This window comes from Cryptomeria japonica, chromosome 8, assembly GCF_030272615.1.
Source record: "Cryptomeria japonica chromosome 8, Sugi_1.0, whole genome shotgun sequence".
In the NCBI taxonomy this organism is placed as follows: domain Eukaryota; kingdom Viridiplantae; phylum Streptophyta; class Pinopsida; order Cupressales; family Cupressaceae; genus Cryptomeria; species Cryptomeria japonica.
Genome location: NC_081412.1, coordinates 2,029,062 through 2,054,942, shown reverse-complemented (window position 1 = coordinate 2,054,942; position 25,881 = coordinate 2,029,062). Strand labels below are relative to the sequence as shown.

At 37.4% G+C, this 25,881-nt stretch overlaps 1 protein-coding gene across 1 annotated transcript in view; it reads left to right on the top strand.

Annotated features, from left to right (window-relative positions):
- Positions 1 to 21,858, top strand: part of LOC131028864 (protein RESISTANCE TO PHYTOPHTHORA 1, chloroplastic) — a 42,751-nt gene extending 20,893 nt beyond the window's left edge. The window contains exons 3-4 of the mRNA XM_057959232.2: positions 21,217 to 21,386; positions 21,496 to 21,858. Coding sequence (XP_057815215.1) covers positions 21,217 to 21,386; positions 21,496 to 21,522 — 197 coding nt within the window. The 3' untranslated portion in view covers positions 21,523 to 21,858. The remainder of the gene's footprint in view (positions 1 to 21,216; positions 21,387 to 21,495) is intronic.
- Positions 21,859 to 25,881: the final 4,023 nt, after the last annotated feature.

Below are 25,881 nucleotides of genomic sequence, written 5' to 3'. Positions count from 1 at the left end.
CCCAATCACTACTCACCAATTAGAGGAGTTCCACATCAGCACGTCTAGATGCAATGTACTTGACTCACCCATGATGGCACAAACTTCGAGGCACCTATCCTTATCATCTATTGGTCAAGCCAAAGTGTTGTAATTATTTCATTGGCCAAAATTGAGTTTGTTGTAACAAACCCTAATTATGGTTTTCATTGTAAAATCTCGGCCATTGATCTCAAATTGATCTGAGCCATTGAATTGTATTGAGAGCACTATAAAAGGCTCAAATCTATCATTTGTAAAGGCGAATAGTGCTAGAATAGTGAATAGTTAACGAATAGTAGTAGGAAATGAATAGAATAGAAGATAGAATAGAAGTTAGAGTAACTAGGAGAAGGAAGAATTGTTGTTATGACTTGTAAATGAGATACTCTTTTCATTGAAGTTGTGGTGAAATTTGTTATTTCAACAAGCCTCATGGTTCGACTTCTCATTTTGTTTTCATGTTGATTAGATAGAATGGAAGAATTTGTTGAATGCATTTGTGTGGAATCGTTTAGTCCATACCACTAGCCTCTCGCTGATTGTAAAAGTGCCTTGTGTGGTCAACTGGAATGATATGAGCTTAACTTTGAATTGTTACACATCCATTGCTTATGCATTAACTTGAATGGTAATCAATGCTTGATGGTATTGATTCGAATATCTTTGAAACGCCCTTAGAAGATTGCACTGAGCTTGTGTCGAATTGTTCAAGTTGATGGTGAGACCTCGCCCAGTAGGGTTCCATCTGATCATTCAACTATATTCTCATATTCTTGGTCTTAGAATAGAACTCCTCAACCCTCCATCTTTTGCCCTTTTTTCCAACTCAAGTTAGTTTAGGGTCAAAAAGCATCACAAGATTGCAACATCAGATGATCAAGTTCCAGCGATTCAAGCATTCAACAATTCAACGTAAGTCCCTTTGTGATTCTAGCATAATCACATCAAACCAACGAGCTTATCCACACGGCGTGACCCGACATACCAGAACCTTGGAGTTATCTCAAGTGATCCTTAGGCAAATCTTCAGCATTTGAGTAACTTTGATCAAGATAGGATAAGATACTTTTGGGTATTTTATTCTGTGTTCGCATGTGCATGAAAAACACATCAAACATGACCCTAATCAATAAGGGTACCAAAATTTCAGTTTTGTGATAATTTTGTCCTTATTTGACTATCCACTTCATCTTCCAAAAAGGGCATGGGTCACTACCATGTGTGGCGACTCTTTAGTTTTCAACAAAAATACTATAAATTACTTTTTCAATAAGTTTTCTTAATGCAGAAGCATCTAGGGGTGTATGGCAATCCCGCATCATCCAAAAAATATTTTTTTTTTTAATTTTAGTTAAGGTTAGGTGAATAAAAATAGATGCTCTAGGAACCTAAGAAAGTGTCCAAGGGGGCATAGGGTGTTGAAACATTTAATAGTTGTGGCCTATGTGTAAAGGAAACTGTAATTTTCAAGAAGGGACACCTTTTTTTATCATTTATAATGCTAAAATCATAAAAATACCCTTTTGGCTGGGGGAACAAGGAAAGGGAATAGTCATGCACTCATATTTATTGAATGGTTACATAAAATTTGGAAAAGACACCTTTTTAGGCACTCACTTGGGAAAATTGAAAAGACGCCTCTTTAGGTGGCATCCTAGGGAAGTTGAAAGGTCATCTATTGGCTATGTGTTGCATTTATTGATTTCCATGTGTTGCTCTCTTAGAAGGGGTGTGAGAATCGCAAGAGGCGTAAGAGAACTATAAATAGGGGCTTGTGATAGAGGTTTAAGCATCCAAAATTGAGTGTATCATTGAGAGTTGATCCAAAGTTGACTGGATCATCTAGAGTGGTGTGAATCATTCAAAATGGAGTGATAATTTGAAGTTGAGAAGAATTCTCCTTCATTTGAGAGTTGAGTTGTAGTTTTGCTTGCAGGATTGGTAAAGCTCATGAGGCTAAGCATTGTAATTTTTTAATAAGCCCATGAGGCTAAGCATTGCAATTTTTGAATATTTGTGTTTCTTTATAATTGAAGTAATAGAAAATTAGTTATTTCTATTCTTGCAATTTCTTTGCAATTTATTTGTTAATTGTTATGCTATGCATGAATCTTGGTTGGAGTAACCCTCATATAGTGTAAAAGAGCGTTTGTTTTGGGTGTGTTAGGGGAGTCCCCTTCATCATTTCTATTTCTTGCATTGTAAAGCTATACAAGAGCTAAATTTGCAGCATGTAAACAGAGTAGAAGGCCTACATTTCTCCTACGGAGTTTTCCCATTTCATATAAGCTCTCAGTTGAAATAAGAACCTATTTTGTTAGGTATTCAGTAATTGTCAATGTTGGTTTATTTCAGTTTTGTTCAATTGCTACTTATAATACATTAAAATTTTCTAACATTGTATAATCTCTCGAATTACTAGTTTAATTCAGATAAAAGAACTACAGATAAGGCTGGTTGGAAGATCCAGGCAACTTTAGCAAAATAGATACCTCTAAAACCTGGTAACAAACCAAAAGGAGTCCATGCTATTTAGTGCAGCCCGTTGGGTTGTGTTTTTTTAAGCTTTTGACAAATTAACGCAATTACAATTCTCTATTGTATGTAAAAATATTTTAAATTTTCGTGTTCTTTGATGTTATCTATGTAGTGTGTCATGTTAAGTATGGTAATCAGCTTGCAATAAACTGAGTGTTTTGTAGCCAACCTTGATATGTTGTTGATTAATTGTCAGCTTAGGTAGCGTAAGCTATATTAATTTTTCAAACAGTTAGACACAACCAGTTAATGGTCCTTCAAATAGGTCTTCTGTTGTTGGGGTAAGGGTACTAATTTTATGACAGGACCTAACCGTACTGATTCTTGGATGCTACCTTTGAATAAAGCATTAATTTACATATTCAAATGCAATCATGCCATCAGCCATGTATTGGTATTGTTTACATGTACTACAACATCTTGTTGGGTAGTATAGTTTTAGAAGTTCACAGTCCATTGTCGAATTGAATGGTTGACATATGGTTGTAGTCTCTCTTTCTATTATAATGTACTGATGGACAATGATTTGTTAGACACACATCTTTACTCTGCCTTGTGTTAAGGACACCAAAAACCTAGGACATTCTGTAGCCATATAATTTACCATGGTATCTTTAACTTAACTAATACAATTATTAAAGATGCTGTTTTTCAACAAAAATCTCTATCCTTGAGGAATGCATACAATATGTTTTCACGAGCTTATCTAAGATTCCACTGACAGAGGATACGCTTTGCCACAAAAGCTTAGTGATTCTGTTAAGTCAGCTCTCGAGCATTACTTGCTGGCTAGATGGGTTACTTCCAGGCCATTATTTTGGTCGACAGGATTCAAATGACCGAACAATTTAAATTTCAAGGGTATATCCATTTAACTAGATCTTAGGGAAAAGGACCCATCTAGTTGGGGCTGGATACCTCATATGATCAATATAGTTTATTAGTCAAAGTGTTGAAATCGGCTGGAAATCTTCGGCTACATAGAAAAAACAGCCATTTAAACTTGGATGAATTTGAAATGTAGATGATAAAATAAGAAATATTTTTTAATAATATCATGTCTCCACCAAATTTATTAGATAATACTTTAATTATATGCTCTTTGACTGTGGCTGAGATCTTAACTAATTTTCTTTTCAATATTTGAGACTGAAATCTGAATTTTCTGAAAAAATATCTGTAGTGTTTCAAAAGCAAAGCCAACAAAAACTGAATGTGGAAAGAGAACACAAACAGGACTTTATTGCTATCCAAATAGAATTAGAGGCATTACTTAAGATTAAAAAACCATAACAAACTTTCCTGAGAAGGCAACTTAGGCTCAAGCTAAGAGAAAGGATGAGTGTATTCATTAGCCTCAAAAATTCCTCAGTAACTTGTCCTGAGTGTTGTCATTGGAAAAGGAATGGTCGGTAAGATGTTTGGGTTGACAAGAACTACAACTTCTGCTCCCAAACAGTGTTTCAACTGCCAGAAACCCTTCCAACTTCTTTTGACACACCAACAGGCTCTCTTTTTGGCCGTTTTAATCAAACCGTGTTAGTTATTGTCAGTTGTGTAGCTGCTGTTCTGTTTTGGCTGTATGCATAATGTTTTTATCTGTCACCTAACATGATTATGGGCCGCTGGAATCTGCTGAAAATCATTAATCATTAATATATGCAAACTTGCAGCATTGCTGCAGACTAATGAGCATCTTAGCAGAAATTACAGTGACTGCAGTGTTCTGAAGAGCTGAACTGGAGTAGCAACTTTGCTAAAACCAGTCATAAGATATTTGGAGCCAAAACTAGGAAACTTGAAGTGCTTCTTTAGGTGAAATTCCATGGTTCCTCCTAGCAACAACTGATCCATTTTTTTTGAATCATACCACGTTTAGTTTCCCTAAGGGGGTTTCTGTAATGTCCCCGTCAAAGTCACCGTCAAATTAAGCCTAGTTTGATTTTAATGAAGTAAACTTCCCTAATATTATATCATTTTTGGCATGATATATTATAATAGTCCTTTTTAAATAAAGATTAATGTTAATCTACGGAGTGGTTCCTTACGGGACTTTTTAACTGTTTGTATTTTATAAATAAGCCTGGCAAATAGAGAGAAGGCAGATTGGAATTATAAAAAGAACTTAGTGAAGGTTGATGATCCACGCGATATCAACGGGGGGGGGGAATTGAATTCCTTTAGCTAGCATTATTCTGGCCTATTGGAATCGTAGTCCAACATTACAGAGATGTTGTAACACATCCGGGAACACTGTAAGTTGGTTGCGTTCACCGTGACTAATTGAAGATGTGACAGGATCTCCAGTTTGCGGAGAACAGATGGGAGCCATTCTAACCACGAAGAGGAGTTGGATTTCAAGGTACACACACTGACATGAATCCCACGCTCCAAGCATTTCTATTTGCCGTGACGAGAAGGGAGCCGAGAGGAGAGTCCCACGCTCCAGGCATTTCCTAACTGCCGTGACGGGAAGGAAGCCGAGAGAAGAGTTTCACGCCCCAGTTCACAATTGCCGTGTGGCAATAATTTTCATAACTGGTGCGTCCGGGTTGAGGATCTAACAGTGGTATAGCATGATCATCGCATGAGCATCATCAACGATTGACAGAGCCACCATTGCAAATCGTGAGGAGTTGATGAGTTCCAGGGATAACACCATTACAAATCCGACATTTCTCAGATTGGCGAACTAACAGGTGCACACAGGAAAGCCTAAATAAATGATGTGATTGAAGTGTCTGTTCAAATAATGCAGTGATTGAATATTGAATTAATGCAGTGATTAAATATTGAATGTGAACAATGTCTGCACTGTTGCCAATAAGCTTGTTGGTTAATTTCTGAACCGCAAGACTTTTGATATTAAAAGGAAGCCACAAACAAACTATTGAATTCAATACAAACTGGAAATACACATTGCCAACACTCAGCGTTAGACAAGAATTTTACAGTTTAGATATTTTTCTATAATCAGTTCTAACTAGGAATTTTACAGTGGTATCAGAGCTCTAAATCTTGTCAGCCTGTAGGATATTTTCAGAAAAATTTAATGCACAGTTGAGTATGCACCAAGGAAATTATAATTTCCGAAGTACTAGGGCCCGTCAAAACAGATTTACAAACTCTCCTTTAGCACAGAGTAGTACGTCTATTCCATTTGAAATTGAGGGTAGCCACACAGAAACTGACGAAGAAATTATCTTTGAAACCAACATGGGAGACCCAGATAACAATAGGGATCTGTTGGCTGCATTAATCAGAAGTCAGCAAGATATGCAAGATAATGTTAACAGAATGACCAATTTGATGACCTAGTTTATGGCCAATAATATAAATCAGCACCAAAATAATGGGGGAAATAATGGGGGTAGAGATGAACAGTCAGTTAATAACCAGTCAGAAAGAACAGGAACAACTAGACTATTTATGCCCACATTTACTGCTAGAAACCAGCCACCTGAAAATGAACCAACAATAAGAGAAATATAGGCAGAAATACATCAGGATTGGTTAGATTCCGGTCAAGAATTCCGATCAACAATGACATTTAGAGAATATTTAGATGTCATAATGAAACATAGGCCAAGAGGACAGCGAGGAAATAACAGTGAATTATAAAGAAAAATTGGAAAATGTCCATTCCTTATTTTGATGGTTCAGGTAAGACAACTGCCCAGGCTTGGGTGCAAAAATTAGATACATATTTCCAATTAAACCCTATGTTGGAAGAAGAGGCAATTAAATATGCTGCGTTACATCTTGACTGTGTAGCACATGAATGGTGGCATCATGGTCAAATAACCTTAGGTCATAATTTGATAGGCACTTATGTTGAGTTCATTGAGAAACTTATTGATAGGTTTGATTCTAAAGATCCCGAATTACCTCTTAAGGATTTGACTCAACTTAAGCAAACTGGAACTATTGAACAATATATATCTGAATTTGAAAAATTGGTTGTCTTAGTTACTGAAATTTCTGAAAGACACAAGATTGTGATATTTATAGATGGATTGTCTGATTCCCTCAAAGGGTGGGTTAAATCCTTAAACCCCCCTACTTTACAAACAACTGTCAAAAGAGCAAGAGAATTGGAACCATCTTCAAAAGGAAAAGCTTTTAACAAAGGACCATCTCCTAAACCAGAAAAAGACAAACAACCTTTCAACAAAGATGATTTCCCAAAAAACAGGCTAGATAAAGAGGAAAGGGAAGAACTAAGAAGGAAAAAACTATGTTTTAGTTGTAGGGAAGCATGGCAGCTAGGACACAGATGTTTGGGGAAGGGAAAAATTCATTATATTGAGGTTATGTCTGACAGTGAGGATGATGAGAATGTTGATCCTAACATAGAACGAGTTTCACAGAACACTGAGTCAGAAACAGGTACCAAACAAAGAGGAGGAGTAATAGCATCCATGACAAGAACCCCACATTATAATATTTTTCAGAGTTAGAGGAGTTTTGAATGGACAGCGTGTAATTGTTATGCTTGATAGTGGTTCTACGCATAATTTTATAGATGCAACACTTGTGGAAAAACGTGGTTTGCGGACTGAAACACATGAAGGATTTAATGTTAGAGTAGCAGGTGGAACTAATTTGTCTAGCACTCATAAAGTTCCTAAATTGAATATCACTCTTGGCAATTACACTATTACTGATGATTTCTATGTGATTGATCTGGCTGATACTAATGTTGTCTTGGGCATATAGTGGATGGAAACGTTAGATGAATATACACAGAGTTTTAAAAGAATGGAATTCTCTTTTAAAGTTGATGATAAGAAGGTAGTCCTTTGTGGTATGTCTAACAGTGGCCCCAGGATCATCAGTGCGAAAAGGATGGAAGCTATTTTCAGACATGGAGATGTGGCATGGTCAGCACAATGTTTAATCTCCAACAAGTTATTAGGTTTTGAATCTAAATCTTATCAAGCTGATTTGTTAACAATATTAGATTCCCATCACTTGGTTTTTAATGATGTTCCTCTAGGAGTCCCACCTGACAGAGGTTTTGAACATACTATTGAATTAGAAGAAGGTGCTAAACCAGTGATTACTACTCCTTATAGACACCCTAAAACATTCAGGGATGAAATAGAAAAGGCAATTAAGGAGTTATTGGATATGGGACATATTAGACCTAGTTCTAGTCCTTTTGCTTCATCTGTAGTGTTGGTCAAAAAGAAGGACGAAACTCTTCGAATGTGTATTGATTACAGAGCTCTTAACAAGAAAACAATCAAAAACAGGTATCCAATTCCTCGAATTTTGTTAGATGAATTGCATGGTGCTATTTATTTTTCTAAAATTGATTTGAGATCAGGATATCATCAGATTAAATTAAGGGAACAAGACATTCATAAAACTGCTTTCCGTTGTCATTATGGTCATTATGAATTCTTGGTTATGCCGTTTGGTCTAACAAATGCTCCGACCACATTTCAGTCCTGTATGAATCATATTTTTAACAAACAGTTAAGGAAATTTTTGCTCGTATTTTTTGATGATATATTGATTTATAGCAAAACTTGGGAAGAGCATTTGAAACATATTGATATAATCCTTGGTATTATGGAATCACAATCCTTGTATGCAAAGGCATCAAAATGTGAATTCGGAATGACTGAAATTTTGTATTTAGGGCATATGATCAGTGCAACAGGGGTACAAGTTCATCAAGAAAAGATAAGAGCCATTTTGGATTGGCCACCGCCATGGAACCTTACAGAATTAAGGGGATTCTTTGGTTTATGCAGTTATTACAGGAGATTTGTCAAAGGTTTTTCACAGCTTGGGGCACCCTTGACAGATCTTACCAAAAAGGGGGCATTCAAATGGACTGAGGAAGCTCAACAAGTTTTTGAGAAACTTAAAGAGGTAATGAGTTCTTGTCCGGTACTTGCTCTTCCAGATTTTAATCAGCCTTTTGTATTGGAATGTGATGCTTCGGGTGATGGAATAGGGGCAGTTTTAATGCAAAACAAACATCCTATAGTTTATGAAAGTAGGAAACTTAATAAACTTGAGAAATTATATTCTATCTATGATAAAGAAATGTTGGCAATCATGCATGCACTGACAAAATTTAGACAGTATTTGGTTGGTAGCAGATTTGTTGTGAAAACTGACCATAATAGTCTGAGATATTTCTTGGGACAAAAAGATTTAAATGACAGGCAACCAAAGTGGATCAGTAAAATTCAAGCCTATGACTTTGAGATTGAATATGTAAAAGGTAAAAATAATGTTGTTGCTGATGCTTTATCTAGAAGGCCTGAAATCAATGCGTTATCCGTCGTAACAGCTGATTGGAAATCTTTATTGCTGGCTGAATATTCAAAGGATTCTTTTGCATGTGATTTGTTAGATGGTAATATACAGGATGAAAAATATAAAATTGTTAATGATGTTGTTTATTACAAAGATAGGATTTATTTAACTTCAGGATCGAAGTTAAAAGAGAAAATTCTCCAATCTATGCATGACATTCCTTTGGCAGGGCATCCTGGATACTTCAAAACATATCATCAGGTAAGAGAAAGGTTCACTTGGAAAGGCTTAAAAAACGATGTTCTACGCTATGTCAAAGAATGCAACACCTGCCAACAAAATAAAGCAGAACAAACATATCTTGCCGGTTTATTACAGCCACTACCTATACCGGATCAGAAATGGGAAAGTATATCCATGAATTTCATCACAGGTTTACTGAAATCCCAAGACAAAGATTGTATATTTGTGGTGGTTGATAGATTAACTAAATATGCACATTTTTTCTCTATTACTACAGAATTTACAGTAGTTCAGATTGCAGAAGTATTTTTTCGTTTGCATGGTTTACCGAAGACTATAATTAGTGATAGAGATAGCAAATTTTTGAGCATATTTTGGGGGGAGCTTTTCAGGTTGACAGGTACAGAGTTGAACCATAGCACTAGTTATCATCCACAAACCGATGGGCAGACAAAAATAGTGAACAAGTGGATTGAGGGTTATCTTCGTAACTATGTAGCCGAACATCAAAAGGCTTGGGTTCGTTGGTTATATCTGGGAGAATATTGTTATAATACTACTTTCCATATGTCAATTGGTATGTCCCCTTTTAAAGCATTATATGGCTATGATGTATTCTCTTTTCTCGACCTTACTTTTGAACAGAGCAATGTACCTAGAACTCGGGATTGGCTTCAAGAGAGCCAAGACATTTTGACAGCTCTTAAGGACAATTTGCAATGTGCTCAGAATCAACATAAAATCTATGCGGATAAAAAGCGAGTTGAACGCCATTTTGAAGTGGGAGATTTGGTATTTCTCAAGTTGCAACCTTATTGGCAATCTTCTCTCAAATGCAGCGGTTCTGAAAAATTGAAACCTCGGTTTTATGGCCCATATTAGGTAGTCCGGAAGGTTGGCGCAGTAGCCTATGAACTTGATTTACCAGTGGATAGCAAGATACACAATGTATTTCATGTGTCTTGTCTCAAAAAAGCTTTGGGTCAGCAGGTGTTAGTTTCCGAAGATTTACCTCCTTTGAATGATGAAGGAAAGCTTGAAATGATTCCAGAAGTAATTTTGGACACACGAGATAGGCACTGCCGAATAGAACTATCAAGGAATATCTCATCAAATGGAAAAATCTGCCTCATGATGACGCCACTTGGGAAAATGCACGAGTTTTGGAGTTGCTTGAGGGCAAGCAACTCGAGGCAGGGGAGACTGTAATGTCCCCGTCAAAGTCACCATCAAATTAAGCCTAGTTTGATTTTAATAAAGTAAACTTCCCTAATATTATATCATTTTTGGCATGATATATTATAATAGTCCTTATTAAATAAGGATTAACGTTAATCTACGGAGTGGTTCCTTAAAGGACTTTTTAACTATTTGTATTTTATAAATAAGCCTGGCAAATAGAGAGAAGGCAGATTGGAATTATAAAAAGAACTCAGCGAAGGTTGATGATCCACGGGATATCAACGGGGGGGAAATTGAATTCCTTTCGCCAGCATTATTCTGGCCTATTGGAATTGTAGTCTAACATTACAGAGACGTTGTAACACATCCGGGAGCATTGTAAGTTGGTTGCATTCACCGTGACCAATTGAAGATGTGACGGGATCTCCAGTTTGCGGAGAACAGATGGGAGCCATTCTAACCACGAAGAGGAGTTGGATTTCGGGGTACACACACTGACGGGAATCCCACACTCCAAGCATTTCTATTTGCCGTGACGAGAAGGGAGCCGAGAGGAGAGTCCCACGCTCCAGGCATTTCCTAACTGCCGTGACGGGAAGGAAGCCGAGAGAAGAGTTTCACGCCCCATACATTCCACAATTGCCGTGTGGCGATAATTTTCATAACTGGTGCATCCGGGCTGAGGATCTAACAGTGGTATAGCATGATCATCGCATGAGAATCATCAACGATTGACAAAGCCACCATTGCAAATCGTGAGGAGTTGATGAGTTCCAGGGATAACACCATTACAAATCCAACATTTCTTAGATTGGCGAACTAACAGGTGCACACAGGAAAGCCTAAATAAATGATGTGATTGAAGTGTCTGTTCAAATAATGCAGTGATTGAATATTGAATTAATGCAGTGATTAAATATTGAATGTGAACAATGTCTACACTGTTGCCAATAAGCTTGTTGGTTAATTTTTGAACCGCAAGACTTTTGATATTAAAAGGAAACCACAAACAAACTATTGAATTCAATACAAACTGGAAATACACATTGCCAACACTAAGCGTTAGACAAGAATTTTATAGTTTACATATTTTTCTATAATCAGTTCTAACCAGGAAATTTATTGTTTCAAGTGGTTTCTTCTTATCAATAAAAGGTTTCTCTCCTTGACATTTGAAATATGAAGTATTGCAGATTGTCAATTTCCTTGTAAGCGTGCTTGTCCTCTCCTTAGTCAAAGTTCTCATAATAATTCCGGACATTACTCTCTCTTTAGTATTCATGGATGTGCCTTAAAATAGCCACCAAAACTCTTTCAGCCTCACTTGCTAACCCTGTAGTATGAACTTCTCTCGTTTGATGAATTTTATGAACCTTTTCTGCAATGCATTTGATGATGATCCTTTTTGGCAACTGATTGAGATCATACTTAAGACTCTTTTGGACTACTTTTGTTATCTCAATTCTCATCAACCAGTGGAAGATGAAGGGCCCTGTCCTAATTATTGCCACTATCACCTACCACAACTACTCATTTCCATGTCCACTAAATTTAGAGCAACAGAAAAATGTTGTGCATAGAATTACCCAAATATAGCTGGATAGGTTTGTGGTGATGTGTATTTTGTACACGACCAAACACAGAATAAAATACCTAAAGATACCTTATCCTCTCTTGATTAAAGTCTCCGAATGCTGAAGATGTCGCGAAAAGGATCAATCGGTGATGACTTAAAGATTCTTTTTGTAGGATCTCTACGTGTGGATAAGCACCAGTGGTCGTTGTGTATGCTGTTTCTTTAAGGGGCCTTACGTACTTTCAGAGAAAGCTTGTCCGTGTTACTTTCTTTCCAAATGAAGGAACGGGATTTTCCTAATACTAACAGATTTCAAAAAATGTCAAAAGATAAGGGTTTCAAGGAAGGAATACTTGAACTAATCCTAAGAATGACTTAATGAAGACTAGACTTGATAAGATTCTACCAATTTCAGTATCGCCAAGAAATTACAACTCTATTGGAATTGATGCGATCTTCTAAGGGGATTCAATAACTTTCAAATCATCAAGGATATAAATACTATCATAGAGATACATATCAATACTTCCAAGAATGATTGAATTCTTAATCAATCTCAATGTTTCTAGTTGACCACACAAGGTGTTCTTACAATCAGTAAGAAGCTAGTGGTTTGGAATGTGAATCTTATCAAAGATCAAGCACAACACTTCGTCCTCCAAACTTAGAACTTAGATGCTATTTCAACTGAGAGTGATTCAAGAAGATAAACAATCATGAAGGTAGCCACAAGTATTGCAATAAAACACCATAACTTCAATATTTTATTGATCTCATAGCCAAATGGACAACAATTGTTCAAAATTCTTTCTTCACTACTCAATCTTGCTACAACAATAACTTATTTCTCTCTAACTTTCTAACTTTCTTCTCTCTCTCTAACTTTTCTAACCCCTTAAAATGAAATGAGTGAGGGCATATATAGCATCCTCAAATGCAATGAATGGCTCAGATCGAAAGAAGATCAACGGTTGAGATTTTGACACCTAAACCCTAATTAGGGTTTGTTACAAAAAAGTCCCCATTTAGATAAACATTACTAATCCATAGCCAATAAAGAATTGGCACAAATACCGAGGAGACATAGACCAATAGGAATTAAGTTGCCACATCATCCTATAACAACTTTTCATCTAGAATTTTGTTCCCTTTCCTATGCTCTTTCTTAGCATATTCAATGAATATGGACACAATTCCCTCAATCTCAGCAATGGGAATCCCAGGAAGATTCTTCATTCGTTTTTCCAAGTGAAGGACTTGATCAAAAGCAGTGAGAAGAGTCGTCTCCCATCCAGGTTCAAGTTCTTTGGTCTTCTCAATCAGGAACATAGTAGTATACATTTGATCTCGTTGCTTTTCTGTGATGATGTTCTCCTTCTTGCAAAAGATGACCTTGATTCTATCTTCCAACTCTTGGATGTCCACATCTGTCTCGATCTCGATCTGCCTGTCAAGAATGGTACACAACACCTCAAACACCTTATCTTGAATTGGATGAATGATGCCTTCAACTCCGCTGCATCTGGTGTTGACGTCTTCAAAAAGGACTTCCTTCATCTGGAGCAGAGCTGACCACTGTAGGAGGCTATGGGTTCCTCCATCCATTATCTTTTCTTGCGTTAGAATCCGTCTTGGTGTTTCTCTTATCACTTGTAAGACTGGGATGATAACATCTCTAGTGTGAGTGAATGCAGCTACAGTTATCATTAGATTATGGATAATCTCAAGAACCTGGATAGCTCGATGAACTGTCTTCATCATTCTTGTTGCAAATTCAACGGCTACCTTGTGAGATTCATCAATCCAAGAACTCATAAGTTGAACCAAGCTCTTCACCCTTTCTGCTTCACCTACTGATTCAAGAGGGAGTGCATGTAAAGGAGATACTGCTGGATCCTGACGTTTCAAGGTCTGATTAAGATGACTAAAATAGTTCCTCCAAGCATTGACCTCTCTCTCAAGCTTCTTATTCTTTTCCATTTCTTCTTTAAGTTTGTCTTTAAGTGCTTCAAATGAATCAGTTGCTTCTTCCATTGCTTGCTCGGAGGGAAGTGGACCAAGCTCAAATGTTTCTAAGTCATACTCTTTTGCAAGAATCTCATCCTCATATTTGTCCACCACTGGTGTAGCTACCTGCACTTTCCTGGATCCTATCTCATCTCTAATTACCCTTGACATCTTTGTGGCCTTCTTCTCTATTACTTCATGAGAATTTCCTATAAGGCTTTCCAAGTCAAACACATCTACTTCATCTTCAACCACAACTACCCTTGTTAGTCTCTCTTTCAGACAATCAAGAATGGCAGATCTTGTTTCCCTCACTTGTATTTCTTTAGGTAGAGGTCTATCTTCCCGGAAAGGAGATGTTGCTTCATCATCATTCTTTTCTTCATGTTGCTCATTAGCACCAACTTGGGGAGATTGACTTGATGAATGCTGAGGTGTCTGTCCTTTCTCTTGTTTATCATTTTGTACTATGGATTCCATAGACTCATCAATTTCATATACTATCTGCCTCTGATCTTCCCCTTGACTTGCTTCCTTTTCATGCCTAGAAGATGTGCTTGGTGGGCGATCAGGATTTGTTGGATATCTTGGCAACATGTAGGGAGGTGAAGGACACCCATGAATTCTGATGTATGTGAATTTTTGAAACTGAATGAACCATGCACCATGCTTCTTCACAAGCTCTTGTGCGTCCAGAGACAGTTGATTGTGAATCCCACCTTGCAATATCCTGGTAATATTCATCGTGAAGGTGTCATTGACTAACTTGTAGTCACTTCTAGGTGGATGATGCAGTTGAACATAAGAATCACAAACTCTTATTTCTCCGGGTCCTCTTCCAATCACTCCTCTGTGAGGTAGCCCTGCATACTCGAAACTCCTGACCAAGGCATATATAACATATGAGCTCATGTAGAATGATTTGGTGGGTCTTAGCCTTCTCAACTGCACGTCCAGATAATTGCTAATGATTCTGGCCCAATGAAGCATTCCTTTTCCTTTGACGATCACTTGTATGAAGAAGAACATCCATTTGTCGAAGAAGAAGGCTTGAGAAGCACCTGTAACTCGATTGAGCAAAGTTATCAAGTCCCTATATTCCTCCTGGAAGTCAATCCTATGTGGTGTATTGGGAATCTTGTTCAGGCGAGGCCGAACTTTGAGCAACCAATTCTTATTGATGAAGTTCAAACAAGACTTAGGATCATCTTCATAGATCGACCTTGCTCCTTCCAAGCTCTTGTAGATCATGTCTTTATGGTCCGGAAGATGAAGAGCTTTGTCTATAGCTTCCTCTGAAAGGTAGGCTAAGATGTTCCTGTCCTTGGTTACGATCGTCCTTGATTGTGAGTCATAGTGGCGAGCACACTCGATCATCAACTCATGACCCTTGACTGCGGGAGGGAAACCTGCAGCCTTGATGACGCCACTCTCAATTATCCTCCTCGCAACAGGTGATGGCTTGCCAATGTAGGGGACCTCTCGAAACTTCTTCACATTGAAGTTTCCTAAGTTGGTGCCTCCGATATTATTCCACTTGGACACGATTCTGGTCTCCAATTCGTTGCTCCTCTGATCTTCCTTGATGAGAGCCTGCCGAGTAGTAGATCCTCCGGCTTTGGGGGTCGTCATTTGATGCCTACACAAAAAACCTTAAAATTAGTCCTTGAGCATAATATCTTAAAGCATAGAATTTAAAACCTTTCAAGGGAATGATTTAAGATATTAATTTGAAAATGACATGATAAATCCAAGAATTATAAATTTTCAAATTAATTACAAATGGAAATCAGATTTTACAAGACTTAGATTTTTAAAAGATTGCTATGAAATCAAAATAAGTCTTGAATAGAAACTTCAAAAATTTGATTCTTCATACCTCCTTCTTTGAAAGCTTAACTATGAACCTTGGAAAATGGAAGAAAGGAGATCAGATTTTGCTGGATATGGATTGAATTTTGGTCTCCCTTTGGATGAATTATGCCTCAATTAACCTTCAAAAGAACTTCGCCTTCCACTAGCCTCCAACCACTTCTGGAAATTAACCTCCAATTTAGCAAGAAATTCGCCTCCAATCTGGTATAATTCGCTCCTCCAATCTGCTCTTGAAATTCACATGAGAAGAATAATGAATGAATGATTTGAAAATGCTACAACACTCCTTTCTTATATAGGGCGCTCACCCTAATTAACCATGAGGCTGACCTAACAAATTAGTAATAAAACAAGATAAAATCCCTTTTAAAAGGGGGCCGACTTGCTTGTAAAAGCAAATAAATGTATTTGAGCGCTCACCTTTATTTTTAAAATTTTAAAATTAATTTTAAGACTTGAAAGGTGTTCTTTTTCATTTGTTTTAAGGCTTAAAATTAATTAATTCAATTACAAATGCCTTAATTCATGTGAATTTGATCAAACTTCCCAAATGTCTTAATTTTGACAAATTTAGTGAAAATTGAGGAATATTGAGGTTTGATCAAGGCTCAATGAAGCTTCTTTCCTCCTTAGGCATTGAAATATCCAAGATGATGAAGGTCTAAACCACTTCAAGGCTTGTTTGAACTTTACATCCAGGCTTGTTCACTTCATGAATTGAAATTTTCACAACCAATATTTGCAAATTTAATGTCCTTGTCTTCATAATCTTGCAATTCGCTCTTGACTTAATCAAACAAGGTTGAATGATAGGCCTTTTGATGATTTCGCCCTGGACCCTTTGGAAGGGTTAGGAGCGATTTTTCAAATTAGGACTTGAATACCTAGTTTTCTTGACTCCAAAATCTTTCGGAAGGCAAGCTCATGTTTGTTTCGACCCAATTAAAGTTTTGCATTTCAAATTTTACCATTTCACATGAGCAAATTAGGTGATAATGTGCATTTCGCCCTGGACCCTTTGGAAGGGTCAAGAGCGATTTTTACTTTTTAAGTCAAAATTCACCTTAGCTTAATCCTCAACCTCCTCCAAGGCAATCTCCAGGGTCTATTCATCTCCATCACTGAGTTGGCTTATCAATTTTTGAAGGAAATATTGTTCTTTTGGGAATTTCGCTCTGGACCCTTTGGAAGGGTCAGGAGCGAAATTCTCTCCTGAGCTCAAAATTCTCATTTTTTGAAGGTCTAAATTTCTTCAAGGCATTCCAAATGGCTTCTTTTACTGTAATCCAAGCCTAGTTTTACTTGAATTTTGGAGGAAAAGGTGTCTTCGATGTTTTTCGCCCTGGACCCTTTGGAAGGGTCAGGAGTGATTTTCCTTGCTTAGGCTTACTCCTCCATCATTCTGACTTCAATCCACCCCTCAAGGCTAGGCAATGGTCTTCTTCATTCACTCCACCCAAGCTTGGTTTGATCTTGCAAGGCAAAATAGGGGATTTTGAGATTTTCGCCTTGGACTCTCTGGAAGGGTCAGGAGCGAAAATCCTTCTCTGACCTAGAATCATCATTTTTTGAAACAAACACCCACTCAAAGGTGGTCTCAAGGGCAATTTCTACCTTGGTCTAGTCTTGTCTTAGCACAAACTTGAAAGGATCATGTTGGTTTTAGGATTTTCGCCCTAGACCCTTTGGAACGGTCAAGAGCGAAAATTAGGTTTTAGGGCAATTTTCCAATCCTTTCATCTTCAAATCACTTCCAAGGCATAAAAAGCAAAATCTTGTCTTAAATTTGCAAGAAAAAGGGAGAATTTGGAAATTTCACTCTGGACCCTTTGGAAGGGTCAGGAGCGAATTTCTCTCTTGGCTTCAAAACTGGCATTTTAGCAACCCAATTTCTCTCTAAGGCAATCCAGATTCTCATCTCGCACCCTTGTCCAAGCTTAGCTTTGTCCAAAATTTGGAATAAAGGATAGTTTTTAGGAGTTTCGCTCTGGAACCTTTGGAAGGGTTTGGAGCGAAAATCTCTCTTAGGCTCAATTCCTTCATCTTTTCAACCTCAATCATCTTTAAAAAACACACTTCCTCACACCCATTCAAGCCATAAAAACCAAAAAGTTGTCCTGACCTTGCAAGGGAATAGGTGTTTTTAGGAATTTCGCTCTGGACCCTTTGGAAGGGTCAGGAGCGAAATTCACTATTTGGCTCAATTCCTCCACTTTTTAATGATTTCTTAGCACTTCAAGTCATTCCCAGGGGCAATTCCTTCTATATTTCACCTTATCTCACACTTGACTTAGCAAAACTTGATAGCAAAGAGTGATTTTGAGAAAATTCGCTTTGGGCCCTTTGGAAGGGTCAGGAGTGAATTTCTCAATCTTGACCCAAATCTTCATTTTTTCACCTTGAAACTTCTTTGCTAAGTGGGATTTCATCTTTCATCGTGCTAGGAATAGGATTTCATGTCCAAGCAAGGCTAAAAAATAGGTTAATAAGGAATTTCGCTCTGGACCCTTTGGAAGGGTCAGGAGCGAAATTGCCTTTCCTGGCCAGAATCCTTCATTTTCATGACTTCTAAACATGCCTAAGGGTTTCAACATGCTCATTCTTCCTTTCGTCATGCCTTTGACACCTCAATTTGACCAAACAAGACAAGAAATGCCTCCTATAGAAATTTTCACTCTGGACCCTTTGGAAGGGTCAGGAGCGAATTTCTCATTTTAGGCCTATTTCATCATCATTTCAAGTTAAATTCATCTCTCAAAGGAAGAAAACACTACTCCTCTCTCATCCAAGCCATAAAAACCAGAACTTGACTTGATTTTGCAAGAAAAATAGGTGATTGAGGAATTTTCGCCCTGGACCCTCTAGAAGGGTCAGGAGCGAAAATTCTCCTTTTGGGCAAAATCCTTCATTTTTCCAAGTTAAAACATCTTCAAGAGGCAAAAGCAAGTTTTTCTTGTTTCATTCATGCCAAAAACTTGACCTTCTTCATTGCATAATGAGAGCTTTTGGGAATTTCGCTTTGGACCCTTTGGAAGGGTCAGGAGCGAAATTCACCATTTTGTCCAAAGTCCATTTTTTCATGCTTCCAAATCTTCAAAGGTAACAATAATATCCAATCCTTCCTCCAAGATACCCTGCACATCAAAAGTTGGCCAAAGTTAGAAAGAAATAAGCTCTAATAAGATTTTCGCTCTGGACTCTCTGGAAGGGTCAGGAGCGAAATCTCCATTCCAGGCCAAATTGCTCAGTTTTCAAGTTTCAAACCACCCCACAAGGCAAAATTAGATCATTTTCCAAGCTGGGAACAAGGTTGCAAGTCTATCCAAGGCAGGAAATAGCGTTTAGGATGAAATTCACTCTAGACCCTTTGGAAGGGTCAGGAGCGAAAATCCTATTTTAGGCTTGATTCTGGACATTTTGAACTCCAAATCTCCTTGAGGGGTAAACAAAGACCTTCCTTCACGCATCCCCATCAAAATCCTGCTTTTCACTAGGCAAAAATGAGAGCTTTTCAAAATTTCGCTCTGGACCCTTTGGGAGGGTCAGAAGCGAAATTGACATCTCAGGCCAGATCTTACCTTGGTCCACTTCATTTTCCTTCAAACTTGATCAAACTAACTCCCTTGCTTCACAATCAGGACAAATCTATCACTCAACTGGGTCCAGGCAGGGTTTTACTAGGTTTTCATGGCCAAGAGAAGGTAAGAAGGAGAGATTTCACTCTGGACCCTCTGGAAGGGTCAGGAGCGAAAATCTTGTCCTTGACTGGCTTTCATCACATCAAAGCTTAAAACTCTCTTTTAATGCAAAAGATGACAACTTTCTCCATCATGTCTCAAAAGTCAACAATTTTGGTCATACCCTTCTAAAACGCCTCCAGTCATCATCAGGTGCATTCGTTTATCAATCACCATTTCGACCTTCCTTTGATTACTGACTCTGCTCAACTGACTCAGACCGGGAAACAAACATGACTCCGACAAGAAAACCTTCAAACTAGACCTAACCTGACATGAGACCTATTCACCCTGTCCCCTGATCTAACCAACTTGACTCTCCTGAAAGGCATGCTTCATTCTGGTAAACTTGAGGTTTCAGGCAGACGGCTAACAACTCCCCAAAATTAGGCTAGACTCAACTTGAAAGAAACCCTAAAACGAGCTTCCAAGATTAGCCCTAATCTAGCCAGCCCAGGCAAACCACTCACTCACTCAAAAAACCTAAAGGCAGAGAGAAAAACAAACAAAAGGAAAGCAAAACCTAAAGCAAAAAGAGGGGGTCCCCATTCTAATGGGGCGATGTGTGAAATGGTCACAACAGGTTGGTGTTCATGACCATGGTTCATGAAGGACTGTGATCATGATGCATAATGCATAAAGGCTTGAGAACATGGAGAACTTAAAATATTGATGAAGTCATGTGGCTGCAGTTTCATTAATATCAAATATGTTTAGAAAACACAAGAAAACATATTAATTGCCATAGTGAGAAGTAGAACTATCATAACAAAACAGTTTTGGGGCACGGTGATGTCTTTATGTTTGGAGATCACCACTTGTATACATGCTTAAGGCAACTTTCAACCAACTTTTTCTAAGCACAATATGCGCATAATTTTTTAATACAATATCATTTATTATGAGAAATACAGGAAATCCTTAACAAAGTTCTAAAAAATGTGTTGACATCAAATTCACAATGCTCAGAAAATTTTCATTCTTGTTCTTTGTAAATGAAAGATGACTCGAGAATAAAATATTGGGCAAGGGTTTTAATAGAGTATTACTAATTTCCACAAATTACATACTGATCTCCAATTTGATCTCTAAAATCATAACTGTTCCAAACAAAATGGTCAACATGCTATACAAACAATTGTCGGCAGATATGCTACCATGTAAAAAACACACAACTCAATTTTCCTAGCTATTTATTCTTGTTGCATTTTCTATTCTCTGTAAAGAAAAATAAAATTGATTTATGATTTTCTCTCTTTTTGCTAGATGAGTAAAAGGTGACAATTTTATCAATGACAATTTCTTTCCCTAGTGGATAATATATATGTACATGAGATATTACTTCACGTTGCTTCTTGTTGCCACAATTTTTTTTTACCAATGCTTTTTTCCTCTTATTGTTCTTTCAATTTTTCATGAGGGAAGATTTTAAATCTCCATTTTTTCTCCCGCTCTTTAACTTTCTGTAGCAGAGTATTTGCTGTTCAATCTTATACAGGAAGTTTTAGTGACATGCCATATTGTTAAATTGATTAAGAAAGCTTTTAGAATTCACACTTCATATCCATTTGTGGTAGCTGTTTATTAACCTTCAAGTTTATTTTGCTTGAGTTATATCCTTACTATGGTAATGAAACTAACATGCTTGAACAAAAAGCGCCTATCCTGTTTTCCTATTTCAGAAAAAAATTAATGCCCTTTTATATCTATTCAGCATTTCTGTGGGGCTTCTATCTCATTTATTTTCTGTGATTTCAGCAATTCCTTCTTTAAGAGCGCGTGACTGCTCAAAGGAAGAAAAAGAAGCCTTGAACTATCTCTTCCTTCTCACACCACTTATCAATGTCATTCTGCCATTTTTTTGGAAATCATTTTCTTTGGTTTGGTCAGCAGATACCTTGGCATTTTTTGTAATGTATGCATGGAAGGTATGACCTTATCTTTCTTTGTCAATTTGGAGGCATTTTTTAAATCCATAAAGTTTGAGTTTTCCCAATTCTGTTCTCAAAAGTAATTCAATTGTTTGTTGTATGTCAGATGAAGTGGCTGCAAAAACTGGAATGAAAAAGTCAAATTTATTTGGAAAGTCTACGTGTGAATCCAGTAACTGTATATTCTGTAAGCACGATTGGCTTAAAAAAGTACTTGTTGATTTCTTTGTATAGAAGCTTCTGATGGTACCTTGGCAATTACATCGGTTTCAATCTGCTATTGCCCTTCATCATGAAGAACTATAAGAAACTATGTTGTCATATGCCTTTTCATGGCTGGGTAGAGTTTTGAGCCATTTCATATCATTATGACTTATTTTTATTCAGTTCCTTATTGTTTTTCATTTCTCTGAGTATATTTACCTTTATACCCTTTAAGAAACATCTCAAGTAATTAATTTTTGCCTTATTGTTGCTATGGCAGTTTCATGTCTTCTGTGTTTGTAGTTGTAAAGAAAAAAAGAATGAAAGAAAATATATAAATATCCACTAGTGACCAGAGCATGTCAATGGATCATGTATGATAGACAATTGTAACTGACAAAGCACCCTAACCTAAACTCTATTTCTAGATCAAAATCAAAGGTAGAGGGGGTAACCCATAGCAGATATACCAAATATTGAAGTTGTCATGGGCAAGAAATATTCCACATTATTATTTGTTGCTGTGTTCTGCAACGAAGCCTTGAGGGTTATATCAGCTTTGTTTGCTATGGTTTGTCTGAATTGTTACTTGCAGTAATGCATGTTTACAGAGATTATATTTTAAGATGTCATTTGTAAAATGATGAAAGCACATGGCTACAACATTGTGATACTTCTAACAATTACGCCATTTTGCCTAGACCCTTGAAGGCTGGCTACTAGGCCTGAGAATGTTGGTCACCATTGATGCTAAAGATGGCAGCCACTTTTTATAGCATCCTTCAAACCAAATTTGTCTAGGTATAGGATCTATCAAAAGTGTATGCCGATTTAAGTAGTGTTTAGCTTTTTAAAGTAAATATATGAAGTAGTTAACATTGTTAGCTAAATTCGTCTTTCTACTTATGTTTGGACTCTTTCAAAATGAAGCACTTCATTATCAAATAGAAAATGACAAATCATGGTCATGTTAATGAAATAATAATTATTAAGAGATAATTTTTCAGATTTTAGTTAAATTTTAGATTCTAGCAAAATCACACGTAAATATGTTTGCATAATTGTTTTGAATTAGAATGAAATTTTCAAGTTTTTGTTTTGTTAGAGGAGAAAAGTGTATACTTCATATTTTCACCGCCATGCCTTATAAATTTCTACTATTTTGTATGAATGGCTTTAATGCATGGTTCTAGCATTTATTTTTTATGTTTTGATGTGGTTTTGTAACAACCCACCCTACTTTTCTTTTTCTTTTTTGGCAATAGAGAAATGCATATGCAATGCTTCCACACTTTCTAATCATGCAGATCTTGAAGTGAGCAAGGTGAGAGCATACAATGCTTCAATCACACTATCTACAATGCATGCAAAAAGATGAATGGCAGCAAGCCAACCAAAATACATAGGCAACTGAGCTAGCCTGATCAACACCTCTTTGGCAAACAATTTGAATTCAATGCAAGTTAGTGATAGAATGTCTAAGTTTGACTTAGATCAATATGGTCAATAATGTTAGCTTGTTTAATGTCAACACTAATTGTATTATAATGCCATAATAATTGACGGAAAATTGACCAATCCTACAATGAAATGTATGCAAATGACAAGTTTTTGACAATATCACTATCTAAAGTTTACAAAGTAGTTAAGAAAAAAATTATAATATAACAAAGATAAGAAACTATTGTAATCAACTATATGAGCATTGCTGTGAGAAGAACTTCTAAACCAAGTATCCATCCAAATCGTTACAGTCCTACTAGAATTGGTCTGATGTTCTTTAGTGATGTAGATTCAAATGATCCTTTTGTTTCTTGTCCATTCCCTACAGGGGGCTCTTCTACATCCGACTTGCAACCAAATTCTCTAAAGAATACTTTGACAAACACTCCTCTTGCTATCGATCACAACTCTGCTTTTACAATTTTGTTTGACGAGATTTAATGTTTAGAGGAGAGCTTGAGGAACTCCGAAGGGTTCCTGAACTGAGAGAATGTTAGCGAGAATGTTTGCCTTTTCTCATAATCTACCTTTGCCTCCTTCGCCTAACAATCCTATCTTGAACACCATTTTGTAGACTATGGGATTGTTGCAACAACTTACCACCCTTGCATTTGTTGCTAACCAGTCTTCGCTTCTCGCATATTATCACCGCAATCCGCTTGACATGAGTATCTTGAACACCATCACTCCTTGGGGCATTGAAATTCGACTAGTATAACAAAGAAGGAGATCCAAACATTCATATTGATTCCTTTATGCCTATTTGTAGTGGTTATCATAGCTTGGATTTTGTTCTATTAAAGTTATTCTCTTGATCTCTTGAGGGGACCATGTTGGAGGGGTACAACTCCTTACCAGATCATTCTATCGAAATATTTGATCAGCTTATGGATGTGTCTCTCATGAGATTTCAAGCAAATATTGGTAGCAAGGTCACCATAGCTAACCTTATTGATTGTAAGAAAAAGCCAAACGAGAGGGTTACTGACTTTATCTCTCACTATCAATCTATCTCCACCAAGATCCCTTTTGCCCTACTAGAAGATGTTCATTGGAAATTTGTAGCTGACATTGAGGGAGAAGCTCTTTCTTAATCACTATTCAAATTTCACCAATCTTTGTTCCATGTTCACTAACTATCAGCATACGTTGATTCAATTTGGAGAATCTTCTTTGAACTCTTGTGTTGATGCCTTTGGGGTGCATCTTCTTCATGAGGGTCTAGAAAGAACAAAGTTGTGGAGAATGTTATCACTGTGCCTTAGGCAACCAAGAGATCTACATAGGAGTCACGGCTGAATCAGGGCTTCACTAAATTATCTAGTTTTGTATCTAAGCATATAGCAAAAACTTTTGAAGGATAATCATGCATCTTGAAATTAGACCACAACAATAGACCATACCCTCGTTGGGATGATGGTTCCAAATTCTGTCAGTATCACAGTGTGCCTGCCCATGACACCAAGTGTTGTATGCGTTTTAGACACAATCGAGGACCATATAGACAATGGTGCTATCTAGGTTGGTGATCAGAAACAAAAATCTAATAAATCTACTGATAAAGCGAACAACGAGCTCCAAATCTACATTGATCCTTTCCCATCACATTCATCTAACTTTATCTTTGCATCATCAGATCCCATATTGAGTAGTGACCCTTATGTCAACAAGGTTACCATCACTTCAATCTCGCCCTCTAGCTAGAGGACAAAATACTATGATATATCTTTTACACCTCTAGATTCTCCTTATAGTGGGGAGCCTGCTCCTTTATACATCTCGATGAAGATAAATGGTCACATTGTTATGGGTGTGATGGTTGACACTTTGTGTCGAGTCGATGTCACCACAAAGGAGGCTATATTTATTAATGGTCTACGTAGATTGAGATTTGATGAATGTTGTGCTACTATTAGGACCAATGATGGGCTATTTGTTCCTCCTTTTAGTTGCACCACCTTGACAATCTTCGTGGGACCCCAAGGCGGTATTGAGCACTTTCGTTGTCATTCGGGAGTTGAATTTATTCCATGTTAAGCTAGGTATCCCCTGGCTAATTTCCATTTATGCGGTCCCCTTAGTTGTTCATAAATGCTTAAATTTTCCTCATAAGGGTATAGTTCATATGATCCATGCTACTAAATACCAGTGACTAGTTGTCTGTGGGGGCTTTTCATTGGATCATTTTTGGCCTGCTCTATTTTGGCCTATCCTTCCCCATGGAGACTTGTTATATAAAGTATACTATAAGATGGGGGAGTTGGCACCTAAGTCGATTTAGCCTACTGTTTCTTTACCTCCTCCATTAGTTTCTGGTCCTCCTTCCATGTCTGCTCTTGTACTGCAGTGGGTTGTGTCTTCTGCTCCTTCTTCATCAAGGCCTAAGGATAGACTTGTTCCTCGGGGTGCACCTCCCCGTTCACCGAGGATTATTCAACCTCCAGTGGTGTCTTTTATTATTACGTTTGTGCCTAGCACAAACAAAGGAAAGGCACTCGTGTTGTTGATGTCAACAACCCACCTTCCCTTCGAGCTCATGATCCTTGTTGATATCCCTCATCATGCTTGATGTGGTAAGGGTAGGCATTAACCTCAAGCTCATCCTTCACCTCTAGCTCTTGTGTCACAACCTCTGAAGGTACCCCTTGTTCCTTCGATTACTCCTAGAGAAAAACAAGGAAGGGCATATGCAATTGCACCTGTAGAGCCTGTTTTAGTAGCAACTTTTGCCTCATCAATTGGGCCTTTTTCTCTGTTGGAAATGGCAATGATGGCCTAACCTATG